General features: G+C 45.1%; 1 protein-coding gene across 2 annotated transcripts; it reads right to left on the bottom strand.

Annotated features, from left to right (window-relative positions):
* Positions 1-1,106: 1,106 nt before the first annotated feature.
* si:ch1073-184j22.1 (erythroferrone) lies at positions 1,107-16,158 on the bottom strand (the record flags this gene model as incomplete). Of its 2 annotated transcripts, XM_034196819.1 has the most annotated exon segments (7): positions 1,107-1,931; positions 3,532-3,610; positions 4,132-4,213; positions 7,380-7,491; positions 7,884-8,017; positions 14,896-15,010; positions 16,048-16,158. In XM_034196819.1, coding segments are annotated over 7 exon segments (732 nt in total), but the record flags the coding sequence as incomplete, so codon positions are not given.
* Positions 16,159-17,443: the final 1,285 nt, after the last annotated feature.

Here is a 17,443-nt window from a genome sequence, read left to right as displayed (position 1 = left end):
AGCTATCTCTTAGTGGAGGAAAACAATTGTGACATCACTTACGCGACTCTGGGATTTGTAGTCTTTCTAGTTGCGTATTTTTCATAGTCTTATATTTCAACAGTTTTACGACAAACTGTGACTTTTTTGACCTGGAAATGATTTTTTTAATTGACAAACATCATATGTGTAATTCATGGCACAATTCAAACGGGATCGAAAGATACGTTTTCTCTCTCCATTGACTTCAATACATAATTTTTCAGAAATAAGGTTCCATGGACCGGAAGTAGATGGGCGTGACTTCACCACTCTATTGAAGCAGCAGCATGACCTCCTGTCAGTCACATGAACACACAGACCCCACCAGCAGATGGCGCTCCGCTGCAGACATTTCAACAACTTCATTCAACTTTTCTTCTGGGTCTGGGAGAGAAAGAGGAATTTAGATTCTGAGAAACAGACCCATGCCGAAACTAGATGCATTCAAACTAACCCTTTCTGAAGAACGGAAATAACCGTGTTCCTGACGGCTTTGATGGTTTCATGAGCTTTAAGTCCTTATGTGGAACCAACACGAAGACGATCTGCTGGTTTCATCCGAGTGTCCAGGTGTGTGTGAAGATGATGAGTAGAGCCATGAAACGAACACCAACATCTCTGCCCTCTTATTTCTCAGAGAGCCCATGATTACATCCCTCATTGGTCCGATTCACACTCAACTGTAATATGTTCTTCCTCTGCCTGTGCTTCACCTCTCCACCAAGTTTAGTACAATGAGTTGTTCAGTTATCCTGCTGACGGTCGGATAAATAAACCTAACAGAAAACATAGCCTCTTTGGGGCAGGCAATAACTATAAACTAAGATAACCTGTTAAATAAACCAACTGACTAGCTGGTTAGCTCACAAGATACATGAAAACACATACTTGTTGATGTTTCTGTTCTAAAGGAGCTATGCTAGCAGTTTCCCTCCACTCCCAGTCTTTGTGCTAAGCTAGGCTAAACATATCCCCGATCAAGTGGTGGTGACTTTATTAAAATTATAACACTTTACCTTTTATAAGCTAATACAATATTCAGTTCATCATCCAGCAAGATCAATCTGAAAGATGAACAACAGACGGAAAGTAGAAGTGTTTTAATATCAGAAATATTCACAACTTGTTTATCATAAGAGAATAAATATCACTTTTAAAATAAAGAGCCAGAGACGCAATCCTGAACCAAGCAGCCGAGATGAGCGGGTCAGTGATTTACATAGAAACACACGTCCTGTGTTCAGATGTCCTTAAAGAGAGACTCTTCAGGTGAACAGGGCGAAACTGTACCTAACAGAAGACCCCCCCCACTGACAGGTTTGAATATGAAAATGAGGCGTGAGCTTATTACATTTCCAGAACAGCAATGTGGAAATGAAGCCAGGATCAAAGTTCTTGCTGGGCTTTATGCAATGCTAACTTTTGGTGGATATTGATGGAAAAAAGTTAGCAAAATAAACGCTAAAGTCTATAATGAGATGTTTTCTCAGCGCGTGCATCTGCAGGTTCAATGCCTGGTTCAACTCACCTGGATGTTACGTCCTGAAGGGAAGGAACCAAATAAATATGATTTAATATAAAATGTCATCAGTCTTTGAAAGATCGGGGAAGTAATACTTGTCCAGAGGAACATCGTGGCTGCAGTTCCTCTAACGTCCACCAGGTGCTGCTCCATGAAAACAGTCTTCAGTAGAGAGAGAAAGGTGACCTCGGACCTGAGTCTCAGAGGTGACTCAGTGTTGTTAAACTGCTGGGGATCAGGTGACGTCCCTGCTGAGATGTGTCCATCACCACGCGGGGTCGTGAGGCGTTCACACTCCCAGCAGGATGCCGGAAAACAGAGATTCCTGCAGGACGCTGAGGGACGAGCCTGTGGCGTTGTCCAGAAACACCGACACATACTCTCCAGCCTACACACACACACACACACACACACACACACACACACACACACACACACACACACACACACACACACACACACACACACACACACACACACACACACACACACACACACAATTAGTTTGAATGCTAGATTACAGGTGTGATGACATGGTTACGGTATACCTTGATGTACACAGGAAGTAGTCACACCTTGATGTGTGGTTTTGAAGATGATCTGCCCTTTAGTTTGATGTTGTACTTGGACTGTATTTATGAATCTCTTTATCAGGTTTTTGGACATCGCCATCTTTTTCCTTTACTGTGTCTCAGGTTTAAAGCCGTAGCGTTTCATTTATTTTATGTCTACACATCGAGTCAACGATGATCCGAGCTCCAGAAGAGATGATTATTTTAACGTTTTTAAAGGGATTTAAGCTTTAAGATATTTCTTCTTGATGACATTGTTTAAGGGCACACAGTGGCGTTTTTATATGTACAAAAGTGGTGGGGCACAAAAAACTTCGATGTCTATATATAAGCTTCTGCAGTGAGGTTCATGGCTGCTGAGGCTCTGACTCTTCAGGTTTACAAATATTATATTCTGACCTAAATCAAAATATAATATTATTTTCAAAAGCTTTTTTTGTCTGATGCTTCAATTAATTTTAAACAGACAGTTCAACAGAAGAATACCCCAAAAATGTAATTTTATCATTTAAATATTGAATTGTTCTCTCTTAGTAAGATCCCATTTTCAATAAAATTGCAGTCTTACCTTGACTTGAAGATGAAGTCCATTTGCCTATCCTTCTGGACAAACATCTCTATTACTTTTTTGTAAAAGTCCTCCTTATGTTCTTGTAGTTTCAAAAGTCATAAATCTAATCGAATCAATAGATTTATGATTCGAAAATGATAAAAGTAGGGTAGACATGTGGATATTATCCGGCTGAACAAAACGTGCATTTATCTAACAGCTACGTTTCCCACAGATCTTATTTGGAGCTATTTTCTAAAATCCTATGGAGAAATCTCATTGCTTTTTTGTGGAGGGAAGCCATGCGCAGCTTACTTCCTGGTTTTAGGACGCGTCACTGCACCTCTCTCGTCTCCTCTTCACACACCACACTTTTCGCGGCACACGTACTTACAGCCAATCAGCTCTGAATGATGTGAGATGACGTATGGTGGGGATGGCAGCTCTATGCCCCTATGGTCATTATTTTTTTGCCACACACATTAAATAGGAAAATATTCTGAGCATGCGCAGTGTAGTTTTTACAGTCACCGTTCACTCAGACAGTGAGAGGGAGGGGCAGGATCGGGTTTTGTCCCACATGGCTCTAAACAGCTCAACAGGCACACACTGTAGACACTAATTAGAAGAACACAGACTAAAACAGCAATGAGACGAATCAGATGATTAAACATGATCTTAAAATATATTTTATATATATTTTAATTTATTTTTTGTATTTTTTTGTAATAATTATTTGTAATACTTTCTGCTGACTCTAGGTGGGGCTGTGCCCCTAATGACCAGTCGCCACTGAGGGCAGATCATATTGGACTCATCTGTAGGTGAGACAATGGAAAACTCACTGTGTGTGTGTGTGTGTGTACCTGTAGATAGAGTGTTCCTGTCAGTAGGACACTGAACGTTCCTCCTCCAGCCGCCACGCCCATCACAGACTCTACAGAGCTAACAGACAGAGAGACAGAAAACACTCACCACATAAACTCAACATTCTCCTACGAACGTGAGAGCAGCTGACAGGTGTTTAGTCCTTCAGCCCCAGAGATACACCAACATTGAAGGTTGAATTTCGATTCCTAATAATAAATCCTAGCAAACCTGTGTTGGAATCTGCATGGGATAGCTAACGTTAGCTGCTAGCAACTGGTGGAGTGAGGTTCAAGCTGCGTTCAGGAACAATCAGTAATGGGGCCTAGAAGGTCTATTCTGATATTATCATGATGAGTTCAAATGTAATCTTGGAAAATGTACTTGTTGGCTGTGGTTTCGGTGTCTAAATGCTAAAACTGACAGAATAGAAATGCAACACGTTTTGGGATGTCGTGGGATTCCTGGAGAGGAAATGCAGGGGATAGTTTGAGTGAACGGGACGAGGAGCGCTATGAAAGACTGGATTGAAGCTGTTAACATGCAATCTGCCTCCAAAAACCACCACAGAAGAAGACGTTGGACGTGCAGGTACTCACAGGTTGCTCTGGCAGAGAGACTCGATGCAGATCGCTGCTCTCACACTGTCTCTGAGTCTCACCTGGACTCTGTCACCTGACTCTGACACACACACACACATACACACACACACACACACACACACACACACACACACGAGAGAGGGAGAGGTTTATTATGTGTTTTATATACGCAATGTCTCTGTCTCAGAGTTAGTCGTCTCATAACTGTTAGTGTTTGTCAGTATATCTGAAATGACTAGGTTAGCTACATTAGCTAACTAGCTCACAGCAGATCTGCAGTAACATCAGAAGGAGTCATGTGACCACTTTGTTCAAATAAGACCATCAAACATTTCAGTTTCCAACAACGGAGACAGTTGTTCAGCTTTATAATCCTGAACGTCACCAAGCGCTCCAGCTGTGTGCGTCACTCTTTAATGTCCCCTGGTCTCCAGCTGTGTGTGTCACTCTTTAGTGTCCCCTGGTCTCCCAGCTGTGTGTGTCACTCTTTAGTGTCCCCTGGTCTCCCAGCTGTGTGTGTCACTCTTAGTGTCCCCTGGTCTCCCAGCTGTGTGTGTCACTCTTTAGTGTCCCCTGGTCTCCCAGCTGTGTGCGTCACTCTTTAGTGTCCCCTGGTCTCCCAGCTGTGTGCGTCACTCTTTATGGCGCATTTCCACTGCAGCGGGTAGCCCCGTTTAATCGTCCTCAAGCGGCCAGGCCAGTTTTTGGTGGCCTTTCCATATAGCGTAGCACCGGCTAGCGGGTACTTTTTCCCTCTTTTTCCGGCCCCATAACATCGTGGTTCTATCAGGCCAGGGCTGAACTAGTGACGTCAACACTCTCGACTGCTGATTGGTCTGAGAGAAACGTCACAAGATCGCGCGCGAGATCATCCCTAGCGTCGCATATATATTTAGAAGCAAGCTTGCAGCATTTTTGTAAACGGAGGAGCTACAAAAATGGCAACGTCAAAGAAAAGCACACCGTGGTCGACCGAGGAGGTGACGACGTTCCTACATCTCATTGGGGATGATACAATCCAGCGGGAGCTCGACGGGAGCCCCGCCTACACTGCGTTGCTACCCCAGGTCCTAAACTGTGATGGAAATGCGCCACGGCCTGGGACGGCCAGCGAGGCAGCCCGAGGCCTGAGCGAGGATGCTTATGGACGCTTAAACGGGGCTACCCCGCTGCAGTGGAAATGTGCCATAAGTGTCCCCTGTGTCACTACCTATGGTCACTACCCGATCTGCAGCTCTGCCCGGTCTGCAGTGCGCATGTGCAAGATGGTTCGCCATATTGGACAACTCCGTGAGAAATGAATTTAACTTCTGTTAGACAGCTATCATACTGAATAAATATTTACTGTGAATGTGTGCAAACATGTATGGCATATGGCTGTCTAACAGAACTTAAATCCATTTCTCACTTATTCTGACAATGTACTTAACCCCAAATAAAAGAACCCAATAAAAAGAGTTGTTAAATAATAGTGAAGTCACGTTGTAATAACAATAACTCATCTCTCTCCAGTTTTCTTTTTGAGCTTTGCCAAAAGGCACTGTGTCAAGTGTCCTACTTGGGTTGCCGTACAGAGTTGTCCAATATGGCGGACCATCTCGCACATGCGCACTCCAGATAGGGCAGGGCGGCAGATCGAGTAGTGACACCCTGGGGTCCTTCTCAGGTCGGTTAAATGGATTCCTTGCGTCCCTCACTTGCGTCGTTTCCCTGCGTCTAGTCCCTCCCACCAGGGAAGCAAGGAGAGAGGAAACCACGAGAAGCAGGAAATGAGTTTTCAGAGCAATGGGACGTCCTTTCCTCCGGAGCGTCACGTGAAGCAACGTCCGTTTGTGATGACGCTGCACAGCTGATCGTCTGACAGCAGCTCTGTCCCCGTTATTTCCACACACCCCCCCCGCCTCTGTTAGTGCACATTTACTGACACACACATTTGTATCATCTGTTGTAGACCCCAATAAATAAAATAAAATAAGAACTCATTCTCAGAAAAGATAAACGCCATTCTTAAAATGTATAAACGAAAAAAGCGATCATGAAAATGTTTCCAATAAATGAATAAAATGATTTTTGACCACTTTGTTGTTCAGATATATCACATATTTGTAACTAAATGAAACATGAATTGAAACAAAACACGGTATAAACTGAGGAGTGACTCCCGTGAGGTTCATGTGTTTTCTTCACTCCGCTGGGAAACGGCTCTCATGTCAAGAAGCATCAGATCAGTGCATGCGCTGCCTCGTCCAATCAGTGAGCGATACACAGTAAGGGGGCGGGGCGAGTGTCTGAGGATTTCATCAGAGGGTGGTCTGGTGGTTCCTCGGTTATCACTCCTCGCTCCTCGCTCCTCGCTCCTCGATCCTCGATCCTCGATCCTCGATCCTCGGTCCTCCGGCAGAAATAAGAGCCATGGGACGGTACTCAAGATGGCGCAGACAAATCAACTTCCGGTGAGACCGAGGACAGAGGAGCGAGGAAATGAAAAATAAGAGAAGTGAGAAGGGGCCCAGGTCTCCCAGCTGTGTGCGTCACTCTTTAGTGTCCCCTGGTCTCCCAGCTGTGTGTGTCACTCTTTAGTGTCCCCTGGTCTCCAGCTGTGTGCGTCACTCTGTAGTGTCCCCTGGTCTCCAGCTGTGTGTGTCACTCTTTAGTGTCCCCTGGTCTCCAGCTGTGTGTGTCACTCTTTAGTGTCCCCTGGTCTCCAGCTGTGTGCGTCACTCTTTAGTGTCCCCTGGTCTCCAGCTGTGTGCGTCACTCTTTAATGTCCCCTGGTCTCCCAGCTGTGTGCGTCACTCTTTAGTGTCCCCTGGTCTCCCAGCTGTGTGCGTCACTCTTTAGTGTCCCCTGGTCTCCCAGCTGTGTGCGTCACTCTTTAGTGTCCCCTGGTCTCCGTTGTGTTTTGAGCTTCTTCAGCGTTTTGTATTTGCAGCGTTTGGTTTCTGCAGCTTTTAGTAAACGCTGCCATGTCTCCTCAAGCTGCTGAATGTTCTCTAAATGCTGCAGGTCTTGTTGCTGGAGATGTTTCTTCATGTGGAACCTTTGGGTTTTTACATCTGCATCCTTTCTGAAGCTGCAGCGAGTTTCTCCTGATGGAAGAGGTTTGATCGTTGTAGCTGGTTTGCACCTGTCGGCCTCCGTAGGCTCACGCTTGGTGAAGGATGTGTGTCTGTTTGTGTGAAACAAAGACTCTTTAGTCCTGCAGATCAATAAGATAGAGGAGTGTTATCAGTGTTTAGATTTACCGATCAGCAGGCTGGCAGTCAGCTGGTAGAATCCGTTCAGCGGCGCCGTGTAGCGTCCGGTGCTGCTGTTGAAGCTCCGCCCCCTCTGAAGGCTGAGCTCTGAGTCCGCCGGCTGCAGGGGGCAAAGGTCACATTATATACACTGCAGTCTCCCCTGTGTGTGTGTGTGTGTGTGTGTGTGTGTGTTTGTGAGAGGATAATCAATATATAGAAGGGGCCAATAGAACTTGGCCCCTCCCCGCCAACCAATGGGAGAAGACTTTATCGAATCTACAGAGATAATAAAATGTGATGTAAACAAGAGATTGGGACTCTTCCTGTGAATCTGAGAGACAGATAACTACATGTTGTGGACTGTGTATCAGTGAAATAGGAGAAGACCTGGGCTGAGTACTTTTGCAGACGTATCGTATCATCTTATTAATAAACGCTGTTAACCTGACGAGAGGTTTCCTGGTGTCTTTTCAGCTACTCCTACCTGAAAGGATAGAAAGGCAGCAGTACCTGGCTGAAGGGCTGCAGCTCCAGCAGGCTGCGCCGCGGCACGATGACGGGCAGCAGCAGGCGGCTGAGGAAGGAGGTGGAGACCCGAGGCGGAGCGGCATCGCACCGGAAACACCCGCCCCCTCCGGCCAGGTCTGAGATATCAGAAACAAATAATGGTTAGCTGCAACTTTCAGTTTGTGTGTACAGACATATCGAAATACCGTTTCCCACAATCCCAAATACAAAAACAAATATTTATAAAAAATATGTATACCTATATATATATATACACATTTATATAAATGCACACATTAAGACATAAATAAAACACAACAATCAATTATACAAAATAACAGTCACTTCAATATCTCTGAGGTCAATCAATCAATCAATGTTTATTTATAGAGCCCAACATCACCAATTTTACATTTGTCATTTATCAATACGACCACTTCCAAAGAAACCCCCCAGTTAATGGAAGAAACCCCCCAGTTAATGGAGAAACCCCCAGTTAATGGAAGAAACCCCCAGTTAATGGAAGAAACCCCCAGTTAATGAGAGAAACCCCCAGTTAATGGGAAAACCCCCAGTTAATGGAAGAAACCCCCAGTTAATGGAGAAACCCCCCAGTTAATGGAGAAACCCCCAGTTAATGGAAGAAACCCCCAGTTAATGAGAGAAACCCCCAGTTAATGGAGAAACCCCCATTTAATGGAAGAAACCCCCCAGTTAATGGAGAAACCCCCAGTTAATGGAAGAAACCCCCAGTTAATGGAATAAACCCCCAGTTAATGGAGAAACCCCCATTTAATGGGAAAACCCCCCAGTTAATGGAAGAAACCCCCAGTTAATGGAGAAAACCCCCAGTTAATGGAAGAAACCCCCAGTTAATGTGAGAAACCCCCCAGTTAATGGAGAAACCCCCAGTTAATGGAGAAACCCCCAGTTAATGGAATAAACCCACCAGTTAATGGAGAAACCCCCAGTTAATGGAAGAAACCCCCAGTTAATGAGAGAAACCCCCAGTTAATGGAGAAACCCCCATTTAATGGAATAAACCCCCCAGTTAATGGAGAAACCCCCAGTTAATGGAAGAAACCCCCAGTTAATGAGAGAAACCCCCAGTTAATGGAGAAACCCCCATTTAATGGGAAAAACCCCCAGTTAATGGAATAAACCCCCAGTTAATGGAGAAACCCCCAGTTAATGTAGAAACCCCCAGTTAATGGAGAAACCCCCAGTTAATGAGAGAAACCCCCAGTTAATGAGAGAAACCCCCAGTTAATGAGAGAAACCCCCAGTTAATGGAGAAACCCCCAGTTAATGAGAGAAACCCCCAGTTAATGAGAGAAACCCCCAGTTAATGGAGAAACCCCCATTTAATGGGAGAAACCCCCCAGTTAATGGAGACACCCCCAGTTAATGGAGAAACCCCCCATTTAGTGGGAGAAACCCCCCAGTTAATGGAGACACCCCCAGTTAATGGAGAAACCCCCAGTTAATGGAGAAACCCCCCCATTTAATGGGAGAAACCCCCAGTTAATGGAGAAACCCCCCAGTTAATGGAGAAACCCCCAGTTAATGGAAGAAACCCCCAGTTAATGAGAGAAACCCCCATTTAATGGGAAACCCCCCCAGTTAATGGAATAAACCCCCCAGTTAATGGAATAAACCCCCAGTTAATGGCGAAACCCCCCAGTTAATGGAAGAAACCCCCCAGTTAATGGAAGAAACCCCAAGTTAATGGAGAAACCCCCAGTTATTTGAAGAAACCCCCAGTTAATGAGAGAAACCCCCAGTTAATGGGAGAAACCCCCCAGTTAATGAGAGAACCCCTCAGTTAATGGAGAAACCCCCAGTTAATGGGGGGGGGAAAACAGTTAATGAGAGAAACCCCCAGTTAATGGAGAAACCCCCAGTTAATGGGAGAAACCCCCCGTTAATGGGAGAAACCCCTTGTTAATGGAAGAAACCCCCAGTTAATGGAGAAACCCCCCATTTAGTGGAAGAAACCCCCAGTTTATGGGAGAAACCCCCAGTTAATGGGGAAACCCCGCATTTAGTGGGAGAAACCCCCCAGTTAATGGAGACACCCCCAGCTAATGGAGAAACCCCCAGTTAATGGAGAAACCCCCCATTTAATGGGAGAAACCCCCAGTTAATGGAGAAACCCCCAGTTAATGGAAGAAACCCCCAGTTAATGGAGAAACCCCCCAGTTAATGGGAGAAACCCCCCAGTTAATGGGAGAAACCCCCAGTTAATGGAAGAAACCCCCAGTTAATGGAGAAACCCCCAGTTAATGGAGAAACCCCCCAGTTAATGGGAGAAACCCCCCCCATTTAATGAGAGAAACCCCCCAGTTAATGGAGAAACCCCCAGTTAATGGAGAAACCCCCCAGTTAATGAGAGAGACCCCCAGTTAATGGAGAAACCCCCAGTTAATGGGAGAAACCCCCCAGTTAAAGGAGAAACCCCCAGTTAATGGAATAAACCCCCCCAGTTAATGGAGAAACCCCCAGTTAATGGAGAAACCCCCAGTTAATGGAGAAACCCCCCAGTTAATGAGAGAGACCCCCAGTTAATGGAGAAACCCCCCAGTTAATGAGAGAGACCCCCAGTTAATGGAGAAACCCCCAGTTAATGGAGAAACCCACCAGTTAATGAGAGAGACCCCCAGTTAATGGAGAAACCCCCAGTTAATGGAGAAACCCCCCAGTTAATGGAGAAACCCCCAGTTAATGGAGAAACCCCCCAGTTAATGGAGAAACCCCCAGTTAATGGAGAAACCCCCCAGTTAATGGGAGATACCCCCAGTTATTGTTATAACAGCAACAGAGGAGGACCCCCTCTCAGGACGGACAGACAATAGATGCCGTGTGTAAATTGAAAAGATAATACATTTACAACATAGGTAGTCCAAATGCTTGAAAATGCATGTGTTCAGGTTGTACTGAATAGAGCCTGAACGCACCACGGTGTATTATCTGTCTCTGAAGACCGCCCTCAAATGCAACGCTCAATCTCTGTTGGTGGTTCTTCCTTTGGAATGAAATGAACACTACGGCAACATTTTCACTGAAGATGAACGAGTATCGACACACGAAGTACCAGCCCCTGAAATCTTGTGCGGATACACTCAAAATCTGATTAACGCGGCGGGACTGAAGTGCTCTTAGTGTCTGGAGGGAGGAGGAGGAGGAGGAGGAGGAGGGAGGAGGAGGAGGAGGAGGAGGAGGAGGAGGAGGAGGAGGAGGAGGAGGAGGAGGAGGAGGAGGAGGAGGAGGAGGAATAAAATGCATTTATTGTTTGTATGAATTTTTTTTTTTCAAATGAGGTCATAGGAGAGAAAAATGGAGCTGTGTGTGTTTGAGTTGGCCTGCTCCCTGTTTAAGACTGAGACCTGTGTGTGTGTGTGTGTGTGTGTGTGTGTGTGTGTGTGTGTGTGTGTGTGTGTGTGTGTGTGTGTGTGTGTGTGTGTGTGTGTGTGTGTGTGTGTGTCTCACACTGTGGTCAGACTGCAGACGTCTGACTTCATCACTCACTCTGCAGACTGCCGCCACAGATCTGTTTTTTCTCCATATTCTGATTTTATACACAGCAAAGTAACAAAACACTACATTCTGAGATTGTCACAGAAGCATCTCCGTCCGGACGCTTTGTGAGTCTCACACCGGGGACACATATTTACGTCAAAAGACATACAAAAGTGACTTTTGCATAATAGAGGACCTTTAAATAATGTCATCAAGCAGAAGACTCTTAAAGCTTTTAACAAACGTACAAATAATCATCACTTCAGGAGCTCGGATCATCGTTGACTAGATGTGTACAAAGAAAAGAAATAAAAACCTGAGACACAGTAAAGGAAAAAGATGGGGACGGCCAATAACCCAAACGGTTAAGCAAAAACCTAGAGAGTCACGACCATAAAGCAATGAACACCATGGTGACGGCCGTGCGTGCGTGCGTGCGTGCGTGCGTGGGTGCGTGCGTGCGTGCGTGCGTGCGTGCGTGCGTGCGTGCGTGCGTGCGTGCGTGCGTTAGCTTCCCTAGAGCAAGTGGTGCTGCTCTGCCTGAATGAGGTGTGAATGGGTGAATGACTCGTAGTCTGTGAAGAGCTTTGAGGGGTTGAGAAGGCCTGATAACGAGATGTATAAGTACAGTCCAGTTACGCGTTAATACACTGTGCTGCATTCAGGCTCCATTCAGTAGAATGAGTCTTGTGAAATGGAGTGGTTGGTGTCTTCACAGCAATATAAATAGATATCTCAGTGAGTTAAGAGGTGATGAAGGACGCTGTGATGAAGTGCATGGGATTTATTGGTCTGTTTTTTACGGTGGTATTGAACACCACCTTTCTGGTACTGAGACGTCTCCAACACCAACCACATGGTGCGTTCAATGGCAAGGCCAAATGCAGGAATGTAGATCTTTGCCCTCTGAGATTGTGAGTTGAAAAGGAGAATTTAAATGGTCGTATGTGTGTGCTTGTTAAAAATGCAATATGATGAATACACATTGATTAAGTGATAGGTATGTTTATTTACATGAAAATAAAGAGCGTCAACTTGAGCTGTAGTATACGAGTACACACACTTAAGCCACCTGATGGAGGAGATGCACACACACACACACACACACACACACAGAAGGTAACAAAGACACACCATCAGTCTGCAGGAATGTCAGGAATCTACAGCAGAGCCAAGTCACATCCACGCTCCACAAAATTACCCCTATTAAGGACTCAGACAGGCTGCCTCCACACACACACACACACACACACACACACACACACACACACACACACACACACACACACACACACACACACACACACACACAGCAGTGTTTATATAACCCACATACAGACGCAGTGAGTGAAAGTGAAGCGTCAGTCTCAGTCTGAGAGCTAAACTAAACATGTTGTTAGATTTCATCATTTTTTCCATCTTCTCTGAAAACACTCATCGTGTCGTTCTGTGGAAACTCCTTCAGTTTCTTCTGTCTCTCTCCAGCAGGACTACGCTTATTTTAATCACAATTTAGGCTCCTTAACACGAAAGAGTTAGATTTTATTCTGCACCTGAAAGTGGTATATTCTTACTTAATTAAAATGATTGAACAGATAATATTCCATACGTCCTCCTGCCGCATAACATATGTCCTCCTGCCGCATAACATACGTCCTCCTGCCGCATAACATACGCCCTCCTGCCACATAACATACGTCCTCCTGCCACATAACATACGTCCTCCTGCCGCATAACGTACGTCCTCCTGCCGCATAACGTACGTCCTCCTGCCGCATAACGTACGTCCTCCTGCCGCATAACGTACGTCCTCCTGCCGCATAACATACGTCCTCCTGCCACATAACATACGTCCTCCTGCCACATAACATACGTCCTCCTGCCACATAACATACGTCCTCCTGCCACATAACATACGTCCTCCTGCCACATAACATACGTCCTCCTGCCACATAACATACGTCCTCCTGCCACATAACATACGTCCTCCTGCCGCATAACATACGTCCTCCTGCCGCATAACATACGTCCTCCTGCCGCATAACAGTACGTCCTCCTGCCGCATAACATACGTCCTCCTGCCGCATAACATACGTCCTCCTGCCGCATAACATACGTCCTCCTGCCGCATAACATACGTCCTCCTGCCGCATAACATACGTCCTCCTGCCGCATAACATACGTCCTCCTGCCGCATAACATACGTCCTCCTGCCGCATAACATACGTCCTCCTGCCACATAACATACGTCCTCCTGCCGCATAACATACGTCCTCCTGCCGCATAACGTACGTCCTCCTGCCGCATAACATACGTCCTCCTGCCGCATAACATACGTCCTCCTGCCACATAACATACGTCCTCCTGCCACATAACATACGTCCTCCTGCCACATAACATACGTCCTCCTGCCGCATAACATATGTCCTCCTGCCGCATAACATATGTCCTCCTGCCACATAACATATGTCCTCCTGCCACATAACATATGTCCTCCTGCCGCATAACATATGTCCTCCTGCCGCATAACATATGTCCTCCTGCCACATAACATATGTCCTCCTGCTAACCCTTAGCATCTTCGGTACCACTTTACAATAAGACTACCCTTATAAAGGATTCATAAAGGGTTATGAATTAGGTTGTAAACACTTTATCAATCATTAAGAACCATTTATAAACCAGCTCTAACATAGTTTTCATACATCAACACAGGCTCACTATTTGGCAAGATGACTAAGCCTTATATTGGCTACTTAGCGAGAATATTGGCTACTTAGCGAGAATAAACTCAGTGAGCAACAGATACCAAGGATGCTGGCTGATGAAGGAGACGAAGTAGGCTAGGTAGCCAATATAAGGCTTAGCAGTACAGATACATGTGGGCTCACTATTTGGCAAGCAACCGGTCACAGTCGCCCTGTTTATCTCATGTCTTATAAAAGCTTATTAATGATTTATAAAGTGTTCACAACCTAATTAAAAAGTAAAAGTGTAGAGATTTGGAGAAAAGGGTCAACATTTTCAGATAAAAATAGACATTTTGAGATTTGAGAAAAAAATGTATGACTTTTTAATGACTTATATCAGGATTTTGGGATTTTCTGAAAAAAGTAAACATTTCCGATTTTCAGAAAAAAGTCAAAATGTATATTTTCGGAAAAAAGTCTGAATTTTTTGATCTTCTGAAAAAGTCTGAATTCTGAGATTGTCATACTGCCTGTGCTGCAGCACCTCTTTTCACCCTCTGTCTGAAACCAGAGCCCAGTCTGCTCTGATTGGTTAGCTGGACGGCTCTGTTTTGATTGGTCAACCACTTAGAGATGTCCCGCACCTTTAGCCTATCACGTACAATGTGTTGGAGCGCTAGTGAAAAAAATGGTCCAATGGAGGGACATTTGGGGGACGTTTGGGGGACTGTGTAGGAGAGAAGCTCCCTCTTGAGGAAACACAGAGATTGTTAGCCTAGCTTAGCACAGAGACTGTTAGCGCTCACCTCTCAGTTTCAGCTGCAGCTCCTGGATGAGCTCCTGCTGTCGGGGCAGGAGAGGGGCGGGGGGCCCCGGAGGCCCCTGGGGGCCCGGGGGTCCTGGAGGGCCGGGGAGACCGTGCTGCACGGACAGAAGATTCAGTACAGTGTAGAAAGGGCAATGAAACTCTTCTGGCCTGAGCTTTTCCAACAATGCAACATATATAATAAAATACAAAATTACAAATAAAAAATGGTGCAAGACGTCTATATACATGTAAATAGAATATGATGTGTACAAGAACTTAATATGAAATTAAATAATGGACATTAAGACGACATTAAATACGGTGTATTGCGGTGATAGCCTAACTATTTGTATAAATGATTAGATTGCAAGAGGACAAACAGAGGAATGTTTATCGGGGCAGGAGAATCAGAATTCCTGTATTGTCCCTCAACGATTTTCATTTCCATATCTTCACTGCAGCTACAGTGCACATGACAATAAAGCCTTGAAACTTGAAACTGTACGGTATTTTAAAAGCAAGACTATAGTGCAGATAAGGTAAACAAAGTAGACTTACATATTATGTAAAAACTTACACACACGTTTTGAATCATACACAAAAACACAATAAGTATCAGCAAATAACAGATATGTATACAGTGGTCAAATAAACCAAGTAGCAATATATACAAAACATATATTTAGGTAGCTGGAAAAGTTTACATTTAATATAAACAAGAATACAAACACATGTCCCTAAATGAGTTTTGTTTTGAGGACATATCTCATTAACATGAAGGTTTTGTTTTTTAAGAAATCAATACATCTTTCTGTTTTTTTGTCTTTTGTGTAATATTAATTGCTCACTAATGAAACAGAAGCCTTTTTCATCCAAATCATCTCTGGAGTAATCTGCAGACCACTGAAATATATCCAGCTCTTCTCTAAATTGAATCTACGTGTACAATTCAAATGTTATAGTTTAGGTGTTTCATCAGCCCTAGTCCCATGAGTTCTGCTTCACATATTAAAATGCACCAAACAAAAACAGTTACTTTGCAGAAACAGTGTTTAAGAGCTGCACCTTGTGAGACTTTGAGTCAATGCTTTTTCTTTCCCTTTGCATCAATCTCCAGCTACTGTAATTGTCTCTGGGTTCAATGTCTCACCTTGGAGGTCCTCCGGGACGCTTTGCTCCGACGGTTGTCCCCCTTGTTGGAGTTTCTCCTGAAGATCAGCCAGGAGCTCAGAGGAGACACTCGGGACAGATCGGAGGATTCCTGCAGGAGGTTAAAGAAAACAAGGTTCGTTTGATTAAATATGTATTTCACATTAATGATTAACCAAAAGAGAGATGCCGGAATGAGTCCTAAACCAAGACATGAGTCAGCATTTCATCACGTTCCTTTCTAGCCCAACATTAGCCTCCTTTAGCTTAGCGGTGGTGACGTGAAGTCATGTGACCGTGCTGTAGTTCCTTCATAGCCCAACATTAGCCTCCTTTAGCTTAGCGGTGGTGACGTGAAGTCATGTGACCGTGCTGTAGTTCCTTTATAGCCCAACATTAGCCACCTTTAGCTTAGCGGTGGTGACGTGAAGTCCTGTGACCGTGCTGTAGTTCCTTTATAGCCCAACATTAGCCTCCTTTAGCTTAGCGGTGGTGACGTGAAGTCATGTGACCGTGCTGTAGTTCCTTTATAGCCCAACATTAGCCACCTTTAGCTTAGCGGTGGTGACGTGAAGTCATGTGACCGTGCTGTAGTTCCTTTATAGCCCAACATTAGCCACCTTTAGCTTAGCGGTGGTGACGTGAAGTCATGTGACCGTGCTGTAGTTCCTTTATAGCCCAACATTAGCCACCTTTAGCTTAGCGGTGGTGACGTAAAGTCATGTGACCGTGCTGTAGTTCCTTTCTAGCCCAACATTAGCCACCTTTAGCTTAGCGGTGGTGATGTGAAGTCATGTGACCGTGCTGTAGTTCCTTTATCGCCCAACATTAGCCTCCTTTAGCTTAGCAGTGGTTTCTTGAAGTCATGTGACCGTGCTGTAGTTCCTTTATAGCCGAACATTAGCCTCCTTTAGCTTAGCGGAGGTGACGTGAAGTCATGTGACCGTGTTGTAGTTCCTTTATAGCCCAACATTAGCCTCCTTTAGCTTAGCGGTGGTGACGTGAAGTCATGTGACCGTGTTGTAGTTCCTTTATAGCCCAACATTAGCCTCCTTTAGCTTAGCGGTGGTGACGTGAAGTCATGTGACCGTGCTGTAGTTCCTTTATAGCCCAACATTAGCCACCTTTAGCTTAGCGGAGGTGACGTGAAGTCATGTGACCGTGTTGTAGTTCCTTTATAGCCCAACATTAGTCTCCTTTAGCTTAGCGGTGGTGACGTGAAGTCATGTGACCGTGCTGGAGTTCCTTTATAGCCCAACATTAGCCTCCTTTAGCTTAGCGGTGGTGACGTGAAGTCATGTGACCGTGCTGCAGTTCCTTTATAGCCCAACATTAGCCTCCTTTAGCTTAGCGGTGGTGAGGTGAAGTCATGTGACCGTGCTGTAGTTCCTTTATCG

The sequence above is a fragment of the Gymnodraco acuticeps genome, unplaced genomic scaffold (assembly GCF_902827175.1).
Source record: "Gymnodraco acuticeps unplaced genomic scaffold, fGymAcu1.1, whole genome shotgun sequence".
Classification (NCBI taxonomy): Eukaryota; Metazoa; Chordata; class Actinopteri; order Perciformes; family Bathydraconidae; genus Gymnodraco; species Gymnodraco acuticeps.
The sequence above is the reverse complement of the archived record's forward strand: the minus strand, read 5'-3'. Positions and strand labels throughout refer to the sequence as shown.